General features: G+C 37.6%; 1 protein-coding gene across 1 annotated transcript; it reads left to right on the forward strand.

Moving 5' to 3' along the window:
- Nucleotides 1–12,482: 12,482 nt before the first annotated feature.
- LOC105329542 (cell division cycle protein 20 homolog) lies at nt 12,483–19,453 on the forward strand. Its single transcript, XM_034456618.2, has 8 exons — nt 12,483–12,853; nt 12,965–13,078; nt 13,200–13,408; nt 14,138–14,235; nt 17,990–18,203; nt 18,302–18,427; nt 18,857–19,043; nt 19,202–19,453. The coding sequence occupies exons 1-8, from the start codon at nt 12,607–12,609 to the stop codon at nt 19,312–19,314; spliced, it is 1,308 nt and encodes a 435-aa protein (XP_034312509.2). The 5' UTR covers nt 12,483–12,606; the 3' UTR covers nt 19,315–19,453.
- The last annotated feature ends 1,751 nt before the right edge of the window (nt 19,454–21,204 follow it).

Consider the following 21,204-nt stretch of genomic DNA (forward strand, 5'->3'; position numbering starts at 1 on the left):
TTTAATTTCTGTGTATTCAATAGTTTGCAATGTAAAAGTGATCGTGAAAAAAGCAAAAATTGACTAAAAAAAATAGAATCACTTTAACGTCATAGTAGCCTCCCTTGGATACATGGAGGATCAATGGTTACTATGATGAATTTATTAGCGATACATAAATTGCTCGTATTTTACTTATTTCTGGACGAATTTCGCAGTTCACACACATTTAAGAATAGAAATTGAATGCTCTTTCTGTTGGTCACATTTATTTTTAGGTAGGAAGAAAGGAACACATGATCTGGCGTTGCCGACGTACTCGAAGCGCCTTTGTGGCGCAGCGCTATGAGGCTGTGCGGGATCATGGTTGCGCATGTACAGAACAAGACGCATGCACTAAAATGAGTCAGTGACATGGGCAGCACATACGCGGGTAGGGACGGGAGTCAAAATGTACAACTCAGTATGTAAATAATGCTGAGATAAATGAGATACGCGGACACTCTACTCATTTCCGGTGCTGAAAATAGGGTTGGGAGTGTGCTTTTTTTACGGCGTTTATTGCGTAAGGATAAGTGTGTGTATTTAGATTTATTGGAATCGCTAGAAAATTGCACACAGAACACATTAGCGAAAACTGCACTCAAATCGGTGCACAAATAAATATTTGGCGTTGAATTAAAGTCTGTTACTAAGTTTGGTTAAAAATAGAAGAATCACTTGAACGTCATAGTAGCCTCCCTTGGAAACGTGGAGAAACAATGATTACTATGATGAATTTATTAGCGATACATAAATTGCTCGTATTTTGCTTATTTCTGGACGAATTTCGCAGTTCAAACACATTTTAGAATAGAAATTGAATGTTCTTTCTGTTGGTCACATTTAATTTTAGGTAGAAAGAAAGGAACACATGATCTGGCGTTGCCGACGTACTCGAAGCGCCTTTGTGGCGCAGCGCTATGAGGCTGTGCGGGATCATGGTTGCGCATGCACAGAACAAGGCGCATGCACTAAAATGAGTCAGTGACATGGGCAGCACATACGCGGGTAGGGACGGGAGTCAAAATATACAACTCAGTATGTAAATAATGCTGAGATAAATGAGATACGCGGACACTCTACTCATTTCCGGGGCTGAAAATAGGGTTGGGAGTGTGCTTTTTTTACGGCGTTTATTGCGTAAGGATAAGTGTGTGTATTTAGATTTATTGGAATCGCTAGAAAATTGCACACAGAACACATTAGCGAAAACCGCACTCAAATCGGTGCACAAATAAATATTTGGCGTTGAATCAAAGTCTGTTACTAAGTTTGGTTAAAAATAGAAGAATCACTTGAACGTCATAGTAGCCTCCCTTGGATACATACTATGATGAATTTATTAGCGATACATAAATTGCTCGTATTTCGCTAATTTCTGGACGAATTTCGCAGTTCAAACACATTTTAGAATAGAAATTGAATGCTCTTTCTGTTGGTCACATTTATTTTTAGGTAGGAAGAAAGGAACACATGATCCGGCGTTGTCGACGTACTCGAAGCGCCTTAGTCACGCAGCGCTAGGAGGCTGTGCGGGATCATGGTTGCGCATGCACAGAACAAGGCGCATGCACTAAAATGAGTCAGTAACATGGGCAGCACATACGCGGTTAGGGGTGGCAGTCAAAATATACAACTCAGTATGTAAATAAAGCTGAGATAAATGAGATACGCGGACACTCTACTCATTTCCGGGGCTGAAAATAGGGTTGGGAGTGTGCCTTTTTTTACGGCGTTAGTTGCGTTAGGATAATTGTTTGTTTAGATTCATTGGAATTGCTAGAAAATTGCGCACAGAACACATTAGCGAAAACCGCACTCAAATCGGTGCACAAATAAATATTTGGCGTTGAATTAAAGTCTGTTACTAAGTTTGTATAAAAATAGAAGAATCACTTGAACGTCATAGTAGCCTCCCTTGGATACATGGAGGATCAATGGTTACTACTTACTATGATGAATTTATTAGCGATACATAAATTGCTCGTATTTTGCTTAATCTGGACGAATTTCGCAGTTCAAACACATTTTAGAATGGCAATTGAATGCTCTTTCTGTTGGTCACATTTATTTTTAGGTAGAAAGAAAGGAACACATGATCTGGCGTTGCCGACGTACTCGAAGCGCCTTTGTGGCGCTGCGCTATGAGACTGTGCGGGATCATGGTTGCGCATGCACAGAACAAGGCGAATCTACTAAAATGAGTCAGTGACATGGGCAGCACATACGCGGGTAGGGACGGGAGTCAAAATATACAACTCAGTATGTAAATAAAGCTGAGATATATGAGATACGCGGACACTCTACTCATTTCCGGAGCTGAAAATAGGGTTGGGAGTGTGCTTTTCTTACGGCGTTAGTTGCGTTAGGATAAGCGTGTGTTTAGATTCATTGGAATTGCTAGAAAATTGCGCACAGAACACATTAGCGAAAACCGCACTCAAATCGGTGCACAAATAAATATTTGGCGTTGAATTAAAGTCTGTTACTAAGTTTGTATAAAAATAGAAGAATCACTTGAACGTCATAGTAGCCTCCCTTGGAAACGTGGAGAAACAATGATTACTATGATGAATTTATTAGCGATACATAAATTGCTCGTATTTTGCTTATTTCTGGACGAATTTCGCAGTTCAAACACATTTCAGAATAGAAATTGAATGCTCTTTCTGTTGGTCACATTTATTTTTAGGTAGAAAGAAAGGAACACATGATCTGGCGTTGCCGACGTACTCGAAGCGCCTTTGTGGCGCAGCGCTATGAGACTGTGCGGGATCATGGTTGCGCATGCACAGAACAAGGCGAATCTACTAAAATGAGTCAGTGACATGGGCAGCACATACGCGGGTAGGGACGGGAGTCAAAATATACAACTCAGTATGTAAATAAAGCTGAGATATATGAGATACGCGGACACTCTACTCATTTCCGGAGCTGAAAATAGGGTTGGGAGTGTGCTTTTCTTACGGCGTTAGTTGCGTTAGGATAAGTGTGTGTTTAGATTCATTGGAATTGCTAGAAAATTGCGCACAGAACACATTAGCGAAAACCGCACTCAAATCGGTGCACAAATAAATATTTGGCGTTGAATTAAAGTCTGTTACTAAGTTTGTATAAAAATAGAAGAATCACTTGAACGTCATAGTAGCCTCCCTTGGAAACGTGGAGAAACAATGATTACTATGATGAATTTATTAGCGATACATAAATTGCTCGTATTTTGCTTATTTCTGGACGAATTTCGCAGTTCAAACACATTTTAGAATAGAAATTGAATGTTCTTTCTGTTGGTCACATTTATTTTTAGGTAGAAAGAAAGGAACACATGATCTGGCGTTGCCGACGTACTCGAAGCGCCTTTGTGGCGCAGCGCTATGAGGCTGTGCGGGATCATGGTTGCGCATGCACAGAACAAGGCGCATGCACTAAAATGAGTCAGTGACATGGGCAGCACATACGCGGGTAGGGACGGGAGTCAAAATATACAACTCAGTATGTAAATAAAGCTGAGATAAATGAGATACGCGGACACTCTACTCATTTCCGGGGCTGAAAATAGGGTTGGGAGTGTGCTTTTTTTACGGCGTTTATTGCGTAAGGATAAGTGTGTGTATTTAGATTTATTGGAATCGCTAGAAAATTGCACACAGAACACATTAGCGAAAACCGCACTCAAATCGGTGCACAAATAAATATTTGGCGTTGAATCAAAGTCTGTTACTAAGTTTGGTTAAAAATAGAAGAATCACTTGAACGTCATAGTAGCCTCCCTTGGATACATACTATGATGAATTTATTAGCGATACATAAATTGCTCGTATTTCGCTAATTTCTGGACGAATTTCGCAGTTCAAACACATTTTAGAATAGAAATTGAATGCTCTTTCTGTTGGTCACATTTATTTTTAGGTAGGAAGAAAGGAACACATGATCCGGCGTTGTCGACGTACTCGAAGCGCCTTAGTCACGCAGCGCTAGGAGGCTGTGCGGGATCATGGTTGCGCATGCACAGAACAAGGCGCATGCACTAAAATGAGTCAGTAACATGGGCAGCACATACGCGGTTAGGGGTGGCAGTCAAAATATACAACTCAGTATGTAAATAAAGCTGAGATAAATGAGATACGCGGACACTCTACTCATTTCCGGGGCTGAAAATAGGGTTGGGAGTGTGCCTTTTTTTACGGCGTTAGTTGCGTTAGGATAATTGTTTGTTTAGATTCATTGGAATTGCTAGAAAATTGCGCACAGAACACATTAGCGAAAACCGCACTCAAATCGGTGCACAAATAAATATTTGGCGTTGAATTAAAGTCTGTTACTAAGTTTGTATAAAAATAGAAGAATCACTTGAACGTCATAGTAGCCTCCCTTGGATACATGGAGGATCAATGGTTACTACTTACTATGATGAATTTATTAGCGATACATAAATTGCTCGTATTTTGCTTAATCTGGACGAATTTCGCAGTTCAAACACATTTTAGAATGGCAATTGAATGCTCTTTCTGTTGGTCACATTTATTTTTAGGTAGAAAGAAAGGAACACATGATCTGGCGTTGCCGACGTACTCGAAGCGCCTTTGTGGCGCTGCGCTATGAGACTGTGCGGGATCATGGTTGCGCATGCACAGAACAAGGCGAATCTACTAAAACGAGTCAGTGACATGGGCAGCACATACGCGGGTAGGGACGGGAGTCAAAATATACAACTCAGTATGTAAATAAAGCTGAGATATATGAGATACGCGGACACTCTACTCATTTCCGGAGCTGAAAATAGGGTTGGGAGTGTGCTTTTCTTACGGCGTTAGTTGCGTTAGGATAAGTGTGTGTTTAGATTCATTGGAATTGCTAGAAAATTGCGCACAGAACACATTAGCGAAAACAGCACTCAAATCGGTGCACAAATAAATATTTGGCGTTGAATTAAAGTCTGTTACTAAGTTTGTATAAAAATAGAAGAATCACTTGAACGTCATAGTAGCCTCCCTTGGAAACGTGGAGAAACAATGATTACTATGATGAATTTATTAGCGATACATAAATTGCTCGTATTTTGCTTATTTCTGGACGAATTTCGCAGTTCAAACACATTTCAGAATAGAAATTGAATGCTCTTTCTGTTGGTCACATTTATTTTTAGGTAGAAAGAAAGGAACACATGATCTGGCGTTGCCGACGTACTCGAAGCGCCTTTGTGGCGCAGCGCTATGAGACTGTGCGGGATCATGGTTGCGCATGCACAGAACAAGGCGAATCTACTAAAATGAGTCAGTGACATGGGCAGCACATACGCGGGTAGGGACGGGAGTCAAAATATACAACTCAGTATGTAAATAAAGCTGAGATATATGAGATACGCGGACACTCTACTCATTTCCGGAGCTGAAAATAGGGTTGGGAGTGTGCTTTTCTTACGGCGTTAGTTGCGTTAGGATAAGTGTGTGTTTAGATTCATTGGAATTGCTAGAAAATTGCGCACAGAACACATTAGCGAAAACCGCACTCAAATCGGTGCACAAATAAATATTTGGCGTTGAATTAAAGTCTGTTACTAAGTTTGTATAAAAATAGAAGAATCACTTGAACGTCATAGTAGCCTCCCTTGGAAACGTGGAGAAACAATGATAACTATGATGAATTTATTAGCGATACATAAATTGCTCGTATTTTGCTTATTTCTGGACGAATTTCGCAGTTCAAACACATTTCAGAATAGAAATTGAATGCTCTTTCTGTTGGTCACATTTATTTTTAGGTAGAAAGAAAGGAACACATGATCTGGCGTTGCCGACGTACTCGAAGCGCCTTTGTGGCGCAGCGCTATGAGGCTGTGCGGGATCATGGTTGCGCATGCACAGAACAAGACGCATGCACTAAAATGAGTCAGTAACATGGGCAGCACATACGCGGTTAGGGGTGGCAGTCAAAATATACAACTCAGTATGTAAATAAAGCTGAGATATATGAGATACGCGGACACTCTACTCATTTCCGGGGCTGAAAATAGGGTTGGGAGTGTGCTTTTTTTACGGCGTTTATTGCGTAAGGATAAGTGTGTGTATTTAGATTTATTGGAATCGCTAGAAAATTGCACACAGAACACATTAGCGAAAACCGCACTCAAATCGGTGCACAAATAAATATTTGGCGTTGAATCAAAGTCTGTTACTAAGTTTGGTTAAAAATAGAAGAATCACTTGAACGTCATAGTAGCCTCCCTTGGATACATACTATGATGAATTTATTAGCGATACATAAATTGCTCGTATTTCGCTAATTTCTGGACGAATTTCGCAGTTCAAACACATTTTAGAATGGCAATTGAATGCTCTTTCTGTTGGTCACATTTATTTTTAGGTAGAAAGAAAGGAACACATGATCTGGCGTTGCCGACGTACTCGAAGCTCCTTTGTGGCGCTGCGCTATGAGACTGTGCGGGATCATGGTTGCGCATGCACAGAACAAGGCGAATCTACTAAAATGAGTCAGTGACATGGGCAGCACATACGCGGTTAGGGGTGGCAGTCAAAATATACAACTCAGTATGTAAATAAAGCTGAGATATATGAGATACGCGGACACTCTACTCATTTCCGGAGCTGAAAATAGGGTTGGGAGTGTGCTTTTCTTACGGCGTTAGTTGCGTTAGGATAAGTGTGTGTTTAGATTCATTGGAATTGCTAGAAAATTGCGCACAGAACACATTAGCGAAAACCGCACTCAAATCGGTGCACAAATAAATATTTGGCGTTGAATTAAAGTCTGTTACTAAGTTTGTATAAAAATAGAAGAATCACTTGAACGTCATAGTAGCCTCCCTTGGAAACGTGGAGAAACAATGATTACTATGATGAATTTATTAGCGATACATAAATTGCTCGTATTTTGCTTATTTCTGGACGAATTTCGCAGTTCAAACACATTTCAGAATAGAAATTGAATGCTCTTTCTGTTGGTCACATTTATTTTTAGGTAGAAAGAAAGGAACACATGATCTGGCGTTGCCGACGTACTCGAAGCGCCTTTGTGGCGCAGCGCTATGAGACTGTGCGGGATCATGGTTGCGCATGCACAGAACAAGGCGAATCTACTAAAATGAGTCAGTGACATGGGCAGCACATACGCGGGTAGGGACGGGAGTCAAAATATACAACTCAGTATGTAAATAAAGCTGAGATATATGAGATACGCGGACACTCTACTCATTTCCGGAGCTGAAAATAGGGTTGGGAGTGTGCTTTTCTTACGGCGTTAGTTGCGTTAGGATAAGTGTGTGTTTAGATTCATTGGAATTGCTAGAAAATTGCGCACAGAACACATTAGCGAAAACCGCACTCAAATCGGTGCACAAATAAATATTTGGCGTTGAATTAAAGTCTGTTACTAAGTTTGTATAAAAATAGAAGAATCACTTGAACGTCATAGTAGCCTCCCTTGGAAACGTGGAGAAACAATGATAACTATGATGAATTTATTAGCGATACATAAATTGCTCGTATTTTGCTTATTTCTGGACGAATTTCGCAGTTCAAACACATTTCAGAATAGAAATTGAATGCTCTTTCTGTTGGTCACATTTATTTTTAGGTAGAAAGAAAGGAACACATGATCTGGCGTTGCCGACGTACTCGAAGCGCCTTTGTGGCGCAGCGCTATGAGGCTGTGCGGGATCATGGTTGCGCATGCACAGAACAAGACGCATGCACTAAAATGAGTCAGTAACATGGGCAGCACATACGCGGTTAGGGGTGGCAGTCAAAATATACAACTCAGTATGTAAATAAAGCTGAGATATATGAGATACGCGGACACTCTACTCATTTCCGGGGCTGAAAATAGGGTTGGGAGTGTGCTTTTTTTACGGCGTTTATTGCGTAAGGATAAGTGTGTGTATTTAGATTTATTGGAATCGCTAGAAAATTGCACACAGAACACATTAGCGAAAACCGCACTCAAATCGGTGCACAAATAAATATTTGGCGTTGAATCAAAGTCTGTTACTAAGTTTGGTTAAAAATAGAAGAATCACTTGAACGTCATAGTAGCCTCCCTTGGATACATACTATGATGAATTTATTAGCGATACATAAATTGCTCGTATTTCGCTAATTTCTGGACGAATTTCGCAGTTCAAACACATTTTAGAATGGCAATTGAATGCTCTTTCTGTTGGTCACATTTATTTTTAGGTAGAAAGAAAGGAACACATGATCTGGCGTTGCCGACGTACTCGAAGCTCCTTTGTGGCGCTGCGCTATGAGACTGTGCGGGATCATGGTTGCGCATGCACAGAACAAGGCGAATCTACTAAAATGAGTCAGTGACATGGGCAGCACATACGCGGTTAGGGGTGGCAGTCAAAATATACAACTCAGTATGTAAATAAAGCTGAGATATATGAGATACGCGGACACTCTACTCATTTCCGGAGCTGAAAATAGGGTTGGGAGTGTGCTTTTCTTACGGCGTTAGTTGCGTTAGGATAAGTGTGTGTTTAGATTCATTGGAATTGCTAGAAAATTGCGCACAGAACACATTAGCGAAAACCGCACTCAAATCGGTGCACAAATAAATATTTGGCGTTGAATTAAAGTCTGTTACTAAGTTTGTATAAAAATAGAAGAATCACTTGAACGTCATAGTAGCCTCCCTTGGAAACGTGGAGAAACAATGATTACTATGATGAATTTATTAGCGATACATAAATTGCTCGTATTTTGCTTATTTCTGGACGAATTTCGCAGTTCAAACACATTTCAGAATAGAAATTGAATGCTCTTTCTGTTGGTCACATTTATTTTTAGGTAGAAAGAAAGGAACACATGATCTGGCGTTGCCGACGTACTCGAAGCGCCTTTGTGGCGCAGCGCTATGAGACTGTGCGGGATCATGGTTGCGCATGCACAGAACAAGGCGAATCTACTAAAATGAGTCAGTGACATGGGCAGCACATACGCGGGTAGGGACGGGAGTCAAAATATACAACTCAGTATGTAAATAAAGCTGAGATATATGAGATACGCGGACACTCTACTCATTTCCGGAGCTGAAAATAGGGTTGGGAGTGTGCTTTTCTTACGGCGTTAGTTGCGTTAGGATAAGTGTGTGTTTAGATTCATTGGAATTGCTAGAAAATTGCGCACAGAACACATTAGCGAAAACCGCACTCAAATCGGTGCACAAATAAATATTTGGCATTGAATTAAAGTCTGTTACTAAGTTTGTATAAAAATAGAAGAATCACTTGAACGTCATAGTAGCCTCCCTTGGAAACGTGGAGAAACAATGATAACTATGATGAATTTATTAGCGATACATAAATTGCTCGTATTTTGCTTATTTCTGGACGAATTTCGCAGTTCAAACACATTTCAGAATAGAAATTGAATGCTCTTTCTGTTGGTCACATTTATTTTTAGGTAGAAAGAAAGGAACACATGATCTGGCGTTGCCGACGTACTCGAAGCGCCTTTGTGGCGCAGCGCTATGAGGCTGTGCGGGATCATGGTTGCGCATGCACAGAACAAGACGCATGCACTAAAATGAGTCAGTAACATGGGCAGCACATACGCGGTTAGGGGTGGCAGTCAAAATATACAACTCAGTATGTAAATAAAGCTGAGATATATGAGATACGCGGACACTCTACTCATTTCCGGGGCTGAAAATAGGGTTGGGAGTGTGCTTTTTTTACGGCGTTTATTGCGTAAGGATAAGTGTGTGTATTTAGATTTATTGGAATCGCTAGAAAATTGCACACAGAACACATTAGCGAAAACCGCACTCAAATCGGTGCACAAATAAATATTTGGCGTTGAATCAAAGTCTGTTACTAAGTTTGGTTAAAAATAGAAGAATCACTTGAACGTCATAGTAGCCTCCCTTGGATACATACTATGATGAATTTATTAGCGATACATAAATTGCTCGTATTTCGCTAATTTCTGGACGAATTTCGCAGTTCAAACACATTTTAGAATGGCAATTGAATGCTCTTTCTGTTGGTCACATTTATTTTTAGGTAGAAAGAAAGGAACACATGATCTGGCGTTGCCGACGTACTCGAAGCTCCTTTGTGGCGCTGCGCTATGAGACTGTGCGGGATCATGGTTGCGCATGCACAGAACAAGGCGAATCTACTAAAATGAGTCAGTGACATGGGCAGCACATACGCGGTTAGGGGTGGCAGTCAAAATATACAACTCAGTATGTAAATAAAGCTGAGATATATGAGATACGCGGACACTCTACTCATTTCCGGAGCTGAAAATAGGGTTGGGAGTGTGCTTTTCTTACGGCGTTAGTTGCGTTAGGATAAGTGTGTGTTTAGATTCATTGGAATTGCTAGAAAATTGCGCACAGAACACATTAGCGAAAACCGCACTCAAATCGGTGCACAAATAAATATTTGGCGTTGAATTAAAGTCTGTTACTAAGTTTGTATAAAAATAGAAGAATCACTTGAACGTCATAGTAGCCTCCCTTGGAAACGTGGAGAAACAATGATTACTATGATGAATTTATTAGCGATACATAAATTGCTCGTATTTTGCTTATTTCTGGACGAATTTCGCAGTTCAAACACATTTCAGAATAGAAATTGAATGCTCTTTCTGTTGGTCACATTTATTTTTAGGTAGAAAGAAAGGAACACATGATCTGGCGTTGCCGACGTACTCGAAGCGCCTTTGTGGCGCAGCGCTATGAGACTGTGCGGGATCATGGTTGCGCATGCACAGAACAAGGCGAATCTACTAAAATGAGTCAGTGACATGGGCAGCACATACGCGGGTAGGGACGGGAGTCAAAATATACAACTCAGTATGTAAATAAAGCTGAGATATATGAGATACGCGGACACTCTACTCATTTCCGGAGCTGAAAATAGGGTTGGGAGTGTGCTTTTCTTACGGCGTTAGTTGCGTTAGGATAAGTGTGTGTTTAGATTCATTGGAATTGCTAGAAAATTGCGCACAGAACACATTAGCGAAAACCGCACTCAAATCGGTGCACAAATAAATATTTGGCGTTGAATTAAAGTCTGTTACTAAGTTTGTATAAAAATAGAAGAATCACTTGAACGTCATAGTAGCCTCCCTTGGAAACGTGGAGGATCAATGGTTACTACTTACTATGATGAATTTATTAGCGATACATAAATTGCTCGTATTTTGCTTAATCTGGACGAATTTCGCAGTTCAAACACATTTTAGAATGGCAATTGAATGCTCTTTCTGTTGGTCACATTTATTTTTAGGTAGAAAGAAAGGAACACATGATCCGGCGTTGTCGACGTACTCGAAGCGCCTTAGTCACGCAGCGCTAGGAGGCTGTGCGGGATCATGGTTGCGCATGCACAGAACAAGGCGCATGCACTAAAATGAGTCAGTAACATGGGCAGCACATACGCGGTTAGGGGTGGCAGTCAAAATATACAACTCAGTATGTAAATAAAGCTGAGATATATGAGATACGCGGACACTCTACTCATTTCCGGGGCTGAAAATAGGGTTGGGAGTGTGCTTTTTTTTACGGCGTTAGTTGCGTTAGGATAATTGTTTGTTTAGATTCATTGGAATTGCTAGAAAATTGCGCACAGAACACATTATCGAAAACCGCACTCAAATCGGTGCACAAATAAATATTTGGCGTTGAATTAAAGTCTGTTACTAAGTTTGTATAAAAATAGAAGAATCACTTGAACGTCATAGTAGCCTCCCTTGGATACATGGAGGATCAATGGTTACTACTTACTATGATGAATTTATTAGCGATACATAAATTGCTCGTATTTTGCTTAATCTGGACGAATTTCGCAGTTCAAACACATTTCAGAATGGCAATTGAATGCTCTTTCTGTTGGTCACATTTATTTTTAGGTAGAAAGAAAGGAACACATGATCTGGCGTTGCCGACGTACTCGAAGCGCCTTTGTGGCGCAGCGCTAGGAGGCTGTGCGGGATCATGGTTGCGCATGCACAGAACAAGGCGAATCCACTAAAATGAGTCAGTGACATGGACAGCACATACGCAGGTAGGGGTGGCAGTCAAAATACAAATTGTGTTAACAACTCTGTCTATATGAATAAATGATATATGCATAAAACGGGGAAGTTGAGTTCAGGGGGTGGTGGTTGCAGTCTTTTATCTGAAAGTTTCTGATTTGGGACAGTGATAAAAGTTATAGTGAAATTTGATATAAAGAACAAAATAATATGAGAGATACGACGCATTATACACACACTCTTTCGTTTGACATAAAGTAAAAAAGTATTTTTCCTCAGTCAGCTGCAAAACAAAAACAAAAATGAAAAAGAAATATAGTTCAAAATATTAAGCATGCTGCATTGTATTATATTATTATGTATTAATTAGTGTTAATTCCCGTCATTTCACGGGATATCATCTAGTATAAGAAAAAACAACGTATATGAGATCAGCTAAGAAAGTCCGTGGCATGTGTCTACTTTTAGAAACGAACACAACTCGTTTCACATGAGTGATCCTGTTATTGAGTAAAGAATGCTCTAGTCGTTTCACTTGAGTGATCATCGTATTCAGGCAAAGAATGGCAAAGTAATGGCTGCCGGTAAGCTGAGTTCTCCGAAAGTTTCCACGTACGATCGTTTTATTCCCTATCGACCACACCTAAATGTAGATGTGGCCCACGCTCGGGTGATGAGCCCTCCCAGTGGTGCCAGGAATTGTCCGTCCCCCTGGTGCGACGAGCGCTTGTTAATCTACAGCGATGTTCTGGGTGGAATTCTCGATACTCCCGGACACAAACAAGTGTTGCCCATCTTTCAACAAAGCCCGGAAGCAACAAGTAAGTAGACAACTACCGAACCACTATATAAAGAATATCTTTTTGGTAGCTTGTTCAATATTTGTAAAATAGATCATTATTTCCTAAACTGACATTGACCAATCGAATTAGGTCCCACAACACCACTCTGTGATGACCCAAAATCATGTTCAAGAAAAACCAGAAGGAGGGTTGCATCATCCCCCAAAAATATCCTGGATATGCCGAAAATAAGGAACGATTTCTGTAAGTAACCATATGTAGTTTTTGTAAAAAAAATATCGTTCAAAAAGTCATTTTACCAAATAAATATTAACAAGTAGATACTTTCATACGTTCTATAAATATGTACTCTCTGTCCATACAGATACCAATGTTCTTGACTGGGGACAGTCCAACAAAATTGCTGTGGCTTTAGAGCAGACGACATACATCTGGGATGTAGAGTCCAAAATTTGCAAGAAGATAAATGTCGCCTCGGAGGAAGAGGAAGCCAGCTTGTATTTTGTATCTGCCGTCTGCTGGGACAACGAGGGCCACCTTGTGGCAACGGGAGATAACAAGGGACATCTGAAGGTAAAAGCATCTAGTACAATCTATAAGAAAAAGGAAAAAATTACTTAATATGTTTACCAAATATATTTAAACAATAAAATGCTTTCTTTGGTGATTCATTCGGGATATATGAAGGTAGCGACATTGCAGGAAAAATACATAACGCGGGTTATGTAAATTTTTCCTGCAATGATCGCTACCTTCATAACCCGCATGAATCATCAAAGAAAGCATTTTATTGTTTATATTAACATCTTTCTTTAACTAATTGATAAACTGATTATGAAAAGTTAGTAAATTCACTAAATTACTGTTAATGTACAAAAGTACGTTAGCTAAAAGAAACAGCCAAATCTTTGAGTCTGGCATCGTCATGATTTTTTCGTGCAGTCCGGGATTTTACTAAGGTCGCTGTAGGTTCAGACCAATCGATAAACAGGGCGTGTCAATTTCAGTCCTGTCACTTTCAGCCGCTGTAGATTTCGACCAATCGATAAATAGGGCGTGTAGATTTCAGTCTAACGTAGTTGTTTCTATAGAGCTATGAATTAACTATAAGTTTCAGTAAGAAATAGAGGAAATTATGCTTGGTATAGATGTATACATACCATGCCTCGAGAAGACGCTTGGAGTAATTTGAAACGAAAAAACAAAAATCAAAACACCTGCGTCTTCCCTATACCCAGCCTTTACTGTGAGGTAGCATATCGTATTTTGTACATATATAAAGCATAATTTATCATTTGGCAGGTTTTCGACCCTGAAACGGAGAAAATTATACAGAATATTGGAGTAAATGGAAATGCCACAATCAGCGTTTTAAGATGGAGAACGCACGAACTATACACGTAAATATAAACCATGTAAATTATGGGATTGAAAATAGAAAATTCTTTATTAGTAACACAATGATTAAGCATGTTGTTATTCATTTATAAGTCTTCCATGTATTTGACCGAGACAAATGATTATGGTGTTTGCTATGATCTTCCTCTTTATTTCTTCTGTTTGTCCGACACACTTTTTCTATGATTTGATTTGAACATATTTTTATTGTACAAAATACAATTGGGATTGGGCACAAGTTCTATAACGATATGATACAAAATATGTGTACACAACATAAATAAAGGTCAGTGGATAGAATGGACGTATACATAAATGCAATTGACATGTATATAATTAACAACGGTGTACTAGTAGTTATAAGATCAGTTAAATCTTTCAGTATTTTTGATAAAATTATAAACTAATGTAAATAAATGCTTGTTTTCATTGTCACTTATTGAACTGTCACCCCAAAGTAAAACATGAGTATTGACAATGTTAAGATTTACAATTTGAAAAACGTCATTAAATAGAACATTTCTAGCATCTTTATATTTATTACATGTGAAAAAATAATGGTAAGTATCTTCGAGCTTACCACACGAACAGAGTGGACTGTTGATAATATTACATCGAAATAAATCATTATTTAGTGCACAATTGTGACGAAGTTTAGTGTGAATGATATTCAAAAATCTATCCCCATATGTAAAAAAATTAGGTCTAGTTCTACATGTAAGTACATTTTCATTTTTGACAGAAACATGTATTTTTTCCTTAAAAATGCGAACAGAGTCGCTTCCACGGACATCCGTTGAAAGCGCATTCCATTCATCAACAACAGTAGGAACAAACGAAGATTTATACAATTCCAAACGACATTTTGGTATAATGTAATTATGTGCATTTCTGGTAGAATAGTTAGATACATTAGCACGCTTATTTGGAAAAATATCCATTACATAACTGGGTAAAAGGTTTCGGTCAATTTTATACATTGTTTTTAGCCTGGATATTTTCCTTCTACTATAAAGCGTTTCCCACCCTGTTTCAAAGTAAAGAGATTCCCGAGATGCAAAAATAGGTAAACCTGTAACAATTCTTGCTGCAATCAATTGTATTTTTTCTAATTTGTCTGAATCATTAATAGAACAACCGCCCCATACATCAGATGCATATTCTAACTGAGGCCTTATAAATAAAGTATATAATAGTGACAGTGATTTTCTATTAAGTTTAAATTTAAGTTTTTTCATTAATCCCAATTTCTTTTGAGCATTTGCTATAATAGAATTTATATAAGATGACCAGGAAAGGTCCTCAGAAAATATAACACCTAAGTGTTTATGGGTGGGTACGAATTCCAAATCGCATCCTTGAAATTTTAGCGTAGGGGTTACTGTGTTAGGTTTATTACTAAAATAAACAGCCTTAGTTTTTGAAGGATTAAAATTTAAAAGCCATTTCTTAGACCAAGCCTCTAAAGTTAAAAGATCCCGATTAAGATAAGATTCCATATCGTGTACATTGATTGCAGCATGTTGAAGGCTATTATCATCTGCAAAAAGTCTGCAAAATGTTAACATGTTATCTGCTATATCGTTTACATAAATAAGAAATAACAATGGACCAAGGACAGAGCCTTGAGGCACTCCGGCATTAATAGACTTAATAGACTTTTTCTATGCTGAGATTTAAAAAAAAATAAATCATGATTTTCTTATCGAAATGTATAGATGATAGCAATCGAATCGACTCATATTTTTCTGATCAGACATTTCACCGTGACCTCACTACAATGTATATCATATTTTGCGCTTACATCACTCTCCGGTGTGTATGGCACGCCAAATTCACAAAAATGAGCTAATCATAGTTTCACAGTCGATGAACTAGGTTTAACGGTTTAACGACGATAGTCTATATTTTACATCTGTAAACCAGGATGACGTTTACTCAGAATGAAAAAAAATTCCACTGATGATAATGAAAAACCAACTATTGTGTGTTATAGACCTTATTTGGAAGTGTAATTCTTTACTTTCAAAAAAGTAGGTCAATGACCTACTTTTTGAGTTAATGGCCATTGAATATTTTTTGAAAATTTAAGAAAAATCCATAAAAATTTCACACTTTGATTGAGATTTCCTTAATTGTGAAAATAATACACATTGCTTAACTCTTTAACTAATGAAATACAGTTTATGAATGATAGTGACATTAAATAGATACAAAGCATTAAGTTTTCATTCACAATTTTTATAGATATTCTAGTCCGAATTTCCTCTATCAGTTTTCAAATTACTACCCATTTTTGATTCAATATAACAAAAAACTGAATGATGATAATGCTAAAACATTTATAGTATCAAACTAAGTATATTGACCTTTCTCTGCTGGCATAAAATTTATATGAGGTCAATGATCAAAATTTTGAGGTATGGTGTCTTTTATCATTTTTAAGCATTTTTCAATATTTTTGAAGTGTGTGCCATACGATTATCTAAACGAAAAAGCAAGATAAAACCAACAGAAAATATGCAAAATTATGTTGACTAACAAATAAAATCTTAACTTTAAATATTGTAGTACTACCAAAAATATTTCAGTGGAAAACAAAATTTGAAAAATTTAGTCCGAATTTCCTCTGTTTTGCTAAAAGTCAAACTTTGTCAGACCCTAATTCCATAATTAAGAACAAATATCGATTGTTATGCCAATAATAATTCATTTCATAAATACTTTTTGTATTTAAAACAAAGTTTACTCATGAAATTGAACTTTTTGACAATCCGGATTTGATAACTCAAACCCTGAGTAAACAACGTCCTTAACGCGATCATCTATGTTTCAGAAGAGCAAAACTATGATTAACACTGAAAACAACCATCTGTGATTACAAAACATAATTCATATGATAAATATAGTTTCACGATTGTAAAACTATGATTTACAACTCTTTTAAACTATATTTTATATATATTAACAGCAAAATCTATTGTTAACGTTATTTGCAGACAGATAAACTTAGATTATCATCCGTTAACTATAGTTAACAACCGTTACATATAGTTTTATAGATGAAAACCATAGTTAATGAATCGCATGACAGGCGCATGACGTCATATATTTTCCTCATTATAAAAATTTCTACATCTATAAGTGTGCAGAAGGTATACAGCAAAACACACCTGTCATTAATAAATATCACCCCTCAATCAGCATCTTCTGCCTAACTTATGCGATGAAAAGCTAAAGGGAGAACGGTAGTTGATTGACATTATTGTGTCATACTTTGGACACCCCCAAATTTTGCACTGATATTCGTCGATTTTGAATTTGATCAATATACAAGTTAAAATTAGGAAAGTTGATAATAAATACTGTCAATTATAACTTTTTTGACGCAAATTTTATATACGTGTTTATATATTAATACATATCACCGGATCTTTGTAGCACAATTGGTATAATTTTGGTCTGTTGACCCACAGCACCCGATATCAAATACTGCAAGGTTTTGTTGTTATGAATAACGATGAGTCTTTAAAAGTTGACCCCCAAAGGGTTGCACCCTTTTTCTGTCATTTTCAAGTCGATCGCATGCTAGAATTCAAAGTCTCCAAGGAATATGGAAGGATGTGGAGGACTCTTTAGTGAAAGCAATTGAACTGTCCAAATTTTCCGACCCTGACCCCCAGTCCTTGACTTAAATATTTCTTATTTTGCTTACGTCATTTTTTTTCACCAGACACTTCCCTATCTCTCTTTTAGTGGAAACCGTAACGGGGGTGTTATCCAGTACGATACAAGGTGTCCAAATCTTGGTGGTAGACGGTTGGGACACGGACAAGATGTCTGCGGCATGGCAATGTCCCATAATTCCCACCATGTGGTGACTGGAGGAAATGGAGGACTGGTGCGGTTATGGGATTTGCGCACGCATCAGTGTTTTCGAACAATCAAAGCGCACAGCGCATGTGCTAAGGTATGGTTCGGTTCTTTTACACTCTAATGAATTTTGGTTTAATTTTTCTCATTATTTGAAAGTCAATATCGATAATTTTGAATTCGAAATATACACAGGCACTTGCATGGTGTCCTTGGAGAAGTAGTGTTATAGCAACGGGTGGCGGCGCACAGGATGGGTACATCAGACTATGGCAGATCCATACCGGGGAAATGATTGGTGAGGTTTCAACCAACTCACAGGTATGCGACAGTCCTGAGTGAATTTTCAAGTGAACTGTTTTATATAGAACCAGGTAATCAAATATTAGTATATCATTTTGCAAAAATGGTCTATAACTACTGCAAACATTAATTAAGCTTTAGCAAAAATATGTGATATGCGTTTTACAAAAGAACTTACGACTTACGACCGAATGGTAATGGTAATTGATCGCCAACTAATCAATGATTTATTCTTATGGCTGGAAAATATAATTATGAGAATTGAAATGTTTGTAAACAAATGGTTTTATGTCAATTTTGTTCATTAAAGATCAATTTACGAGACTGTTAATATTTACTACTTTTTCGTAAGTTCTTTTGCATAATGCAGCCCAGATACTTTCTTTTTTGCACAAGTAAGGACTTAGGCTATTATATCAGTCACTTAAAACGGCCGATTTTTATTAGATATGTGGTTTGTTGTGGTCCCAAGAGTATCAAGAACTTGCTTCTAGTCACGGTTCAGTAACTCCAGAAAATAACGACATCGTCCTGTGGAGGATGTCCAGATTTCAATTCGAACCCCAGACGAGACTTCAGCAGCATCTCGCCAGACCACTTCACATGGCGCTCAGTCCTAATGGTACCACTATTGGTAAGTTCTTTGAAAAAAAATACCATCATTTTGTTGTCCCGCATGACATGCATTTTGATCATATAGTTCGTACTCTTAATTGCCGCCATTTTTTTTTATCCCATAAGGAATGCATTCTGATCATTATTTCGTTATTTTCATGCTTTTGTCTTTTGCAGCTTCTGCGGGAGTGGATGAAATGATGTGCATCTGGGAATGTTTTCCAGAAAATCGCGATCACCTTCGGAGACAGTCGTCATCGACCTTAGCACTGGACCAGATGATTCGATGAAATTCCGAGTTTAGTAGATGATTCGATGACTGTCATGTGTTCTGTAACGAATGGCCCCAAGCACTGTGATTTCTATAATTGTAGATATCAATGTTTTGTTTTTGTTGTAGAGTCTGAATTAAAAGTATGTATTTCTGTTGGCGATAGTCTTTTTAGCTCACATAAGCTGAAAGCTCCAGTGAGCTTTTCTGGTCACTTTTTGTCTGGCGCCGTATGTCTGTCCGTCCGTCTGTCCGTAAACTTGGGTGTTTTTTTTTTTACATTTTCGACATCTTTTCCAGAACCACTTGGTTAATTTCAACCAAACTTGCATTATTTGGTGAAAGTGATTAAATTTGTTCAAATGAAGTGTCGCGCCCTCTTTCAAAGGGAGATAATTCAGATTTAATGAAAATTTGTTGAGTAATTTTCAATTTTTTTTTCTGAATATCTAATCGATTAGGAACACTTTAAATTTATGCGGAAGTATCCTCAGACCAAATTTTGTTCAAATCAAGATCCCTGGTGGTACAATGGGGTTGTAGTGTTTGGACACAATAGGTGGTCGACTTTTTACATAGGATTATATATAGAAAAAAATTTTAATTAATAGAGATAATTATAATTCTTTAATTTTTCATTTTATTTTCCTTTTTGACTAAAAGCCCGATTGTTATAAAGTAAACAAGGAAACGCCATTCGAAAAATTTTACGTCGAACCACAAATTGGTCAATTAGGCTTGAGTCGTATTACATATGTACATGTACATAGGCGTCGGAACTGGAAAAGGGAGGTTAAGCCCCCCCAGCGCCCACTCTATGTCTTTTGAAAAAGTACATAATATAGGAAAAGAAAATTATGGCTTAGCCAAACAAACCTTTTTTTTTATACATGTATATTTTGGCTGGTATACATACCCCCTTTCAATTTTCTTCCAGCGGCTACAAGTATGTATTAAGATTTAATTTTTTTTTTCATTATAGATTCACTTTAAACCATCGCTCAATCAGTTATTTTTTTAATATTGCATCAAGTTTTGTGGACCATCATATTTATAAGTAAACCAATATTTAATTGATATTCAAAGAAAGTATGATTATCATACAATTTTGTATTCTATGAAATTGTGTCAAGCCCCGCCACAATATGATTATCTAATATTTTGATATAAGAGATCATTAACTATGATTTTCCTATACATGTACATGTATTAGGATTAAGACTGTCTCAAAAAGGCGATGCCTCATCTCGTTGAGCTCTGTAATCTGTGATCACCTACCGGTATGTTTGTAACATACATATACATGTACGTACAAAAGGATTTTGTTGCAATACTTCAACTTCGGAAAAAATCTCTATTAAGTGAAATTGGACCCCTATCCATCCTTTCAAATTGACTCGGTTGTATTTTTATATGTGTCCATTCTTTGATGTGTTTTTTTTTCTAGAATAGGGATAATCTATTTTTTATTTTATAAAAAAAAAATTCAAACTTACTATATACTGTATAATTAGAACTTTTGCGTTTGAAATATTGTTTTATGTAGTAAGGTAAATTTCAATGGAAAAAATTATCTCTATATTATATATTATAAATTATTGAACCAAGTAGGCAAATGCACCATCTTATTAATCCATCTTCTTTTATTAATATTTAATTTTTTTAAGGGGGGGGGGGGGGGGTTACTCATAATTAAAGTCAAAATATTTTGGAATGGCTTTGATGCTACACATACATGTATTTAAAGTAAATCCACCGTCCTGTGACGTCATACATTTTTCATAAACCATGAATTCATTAAAATTCTTGCAAATAGATTTATAATTTCTATGTTATTATAGGTGCACATCAAAAACTTAAATCATTGTTTACTTGGAGATATTTAATAAGCGTTTTTTACCCATATATT

This window comes from Magallana gigas, chromosome 7, assembly GCF_963853765.1.
Source record: "Magallana gigas chromosome 7, xbMagGiga1.1, whole genome shotgun sequence".
Lineage (NCBI taxonomy): Eukaryota > Metazoa > Mollusca > Bivalvia > Ostreida > Ostreidae > Magallana > Magallana gigas.

Excerpts from the sequence above, each read along its gene's own strand:
- LOC105329542 (XM_034456618.2), top strand. The coding sequence starts at position 12,607 with ATGGCTGCCGGTAAGCTGAGTTCTCCGAAAGTTTCCACGTACGATCGT. Across the intron at positions 12,854-12,964 it reads ACAAAGCCCGGAAGCAACAA|GTCCCACAACACCACTCTGT; the intron begins GTAAGTAGACAA and ends CAATCGAATTAG. Across the intron at positions 18,204-18,301 it reads CGCACAGCGCATGTGCTAAG|GCACTTGCATGGTGTCCTTG; the intron begins GTATGGTTCGGT and ends AAATATACACAG.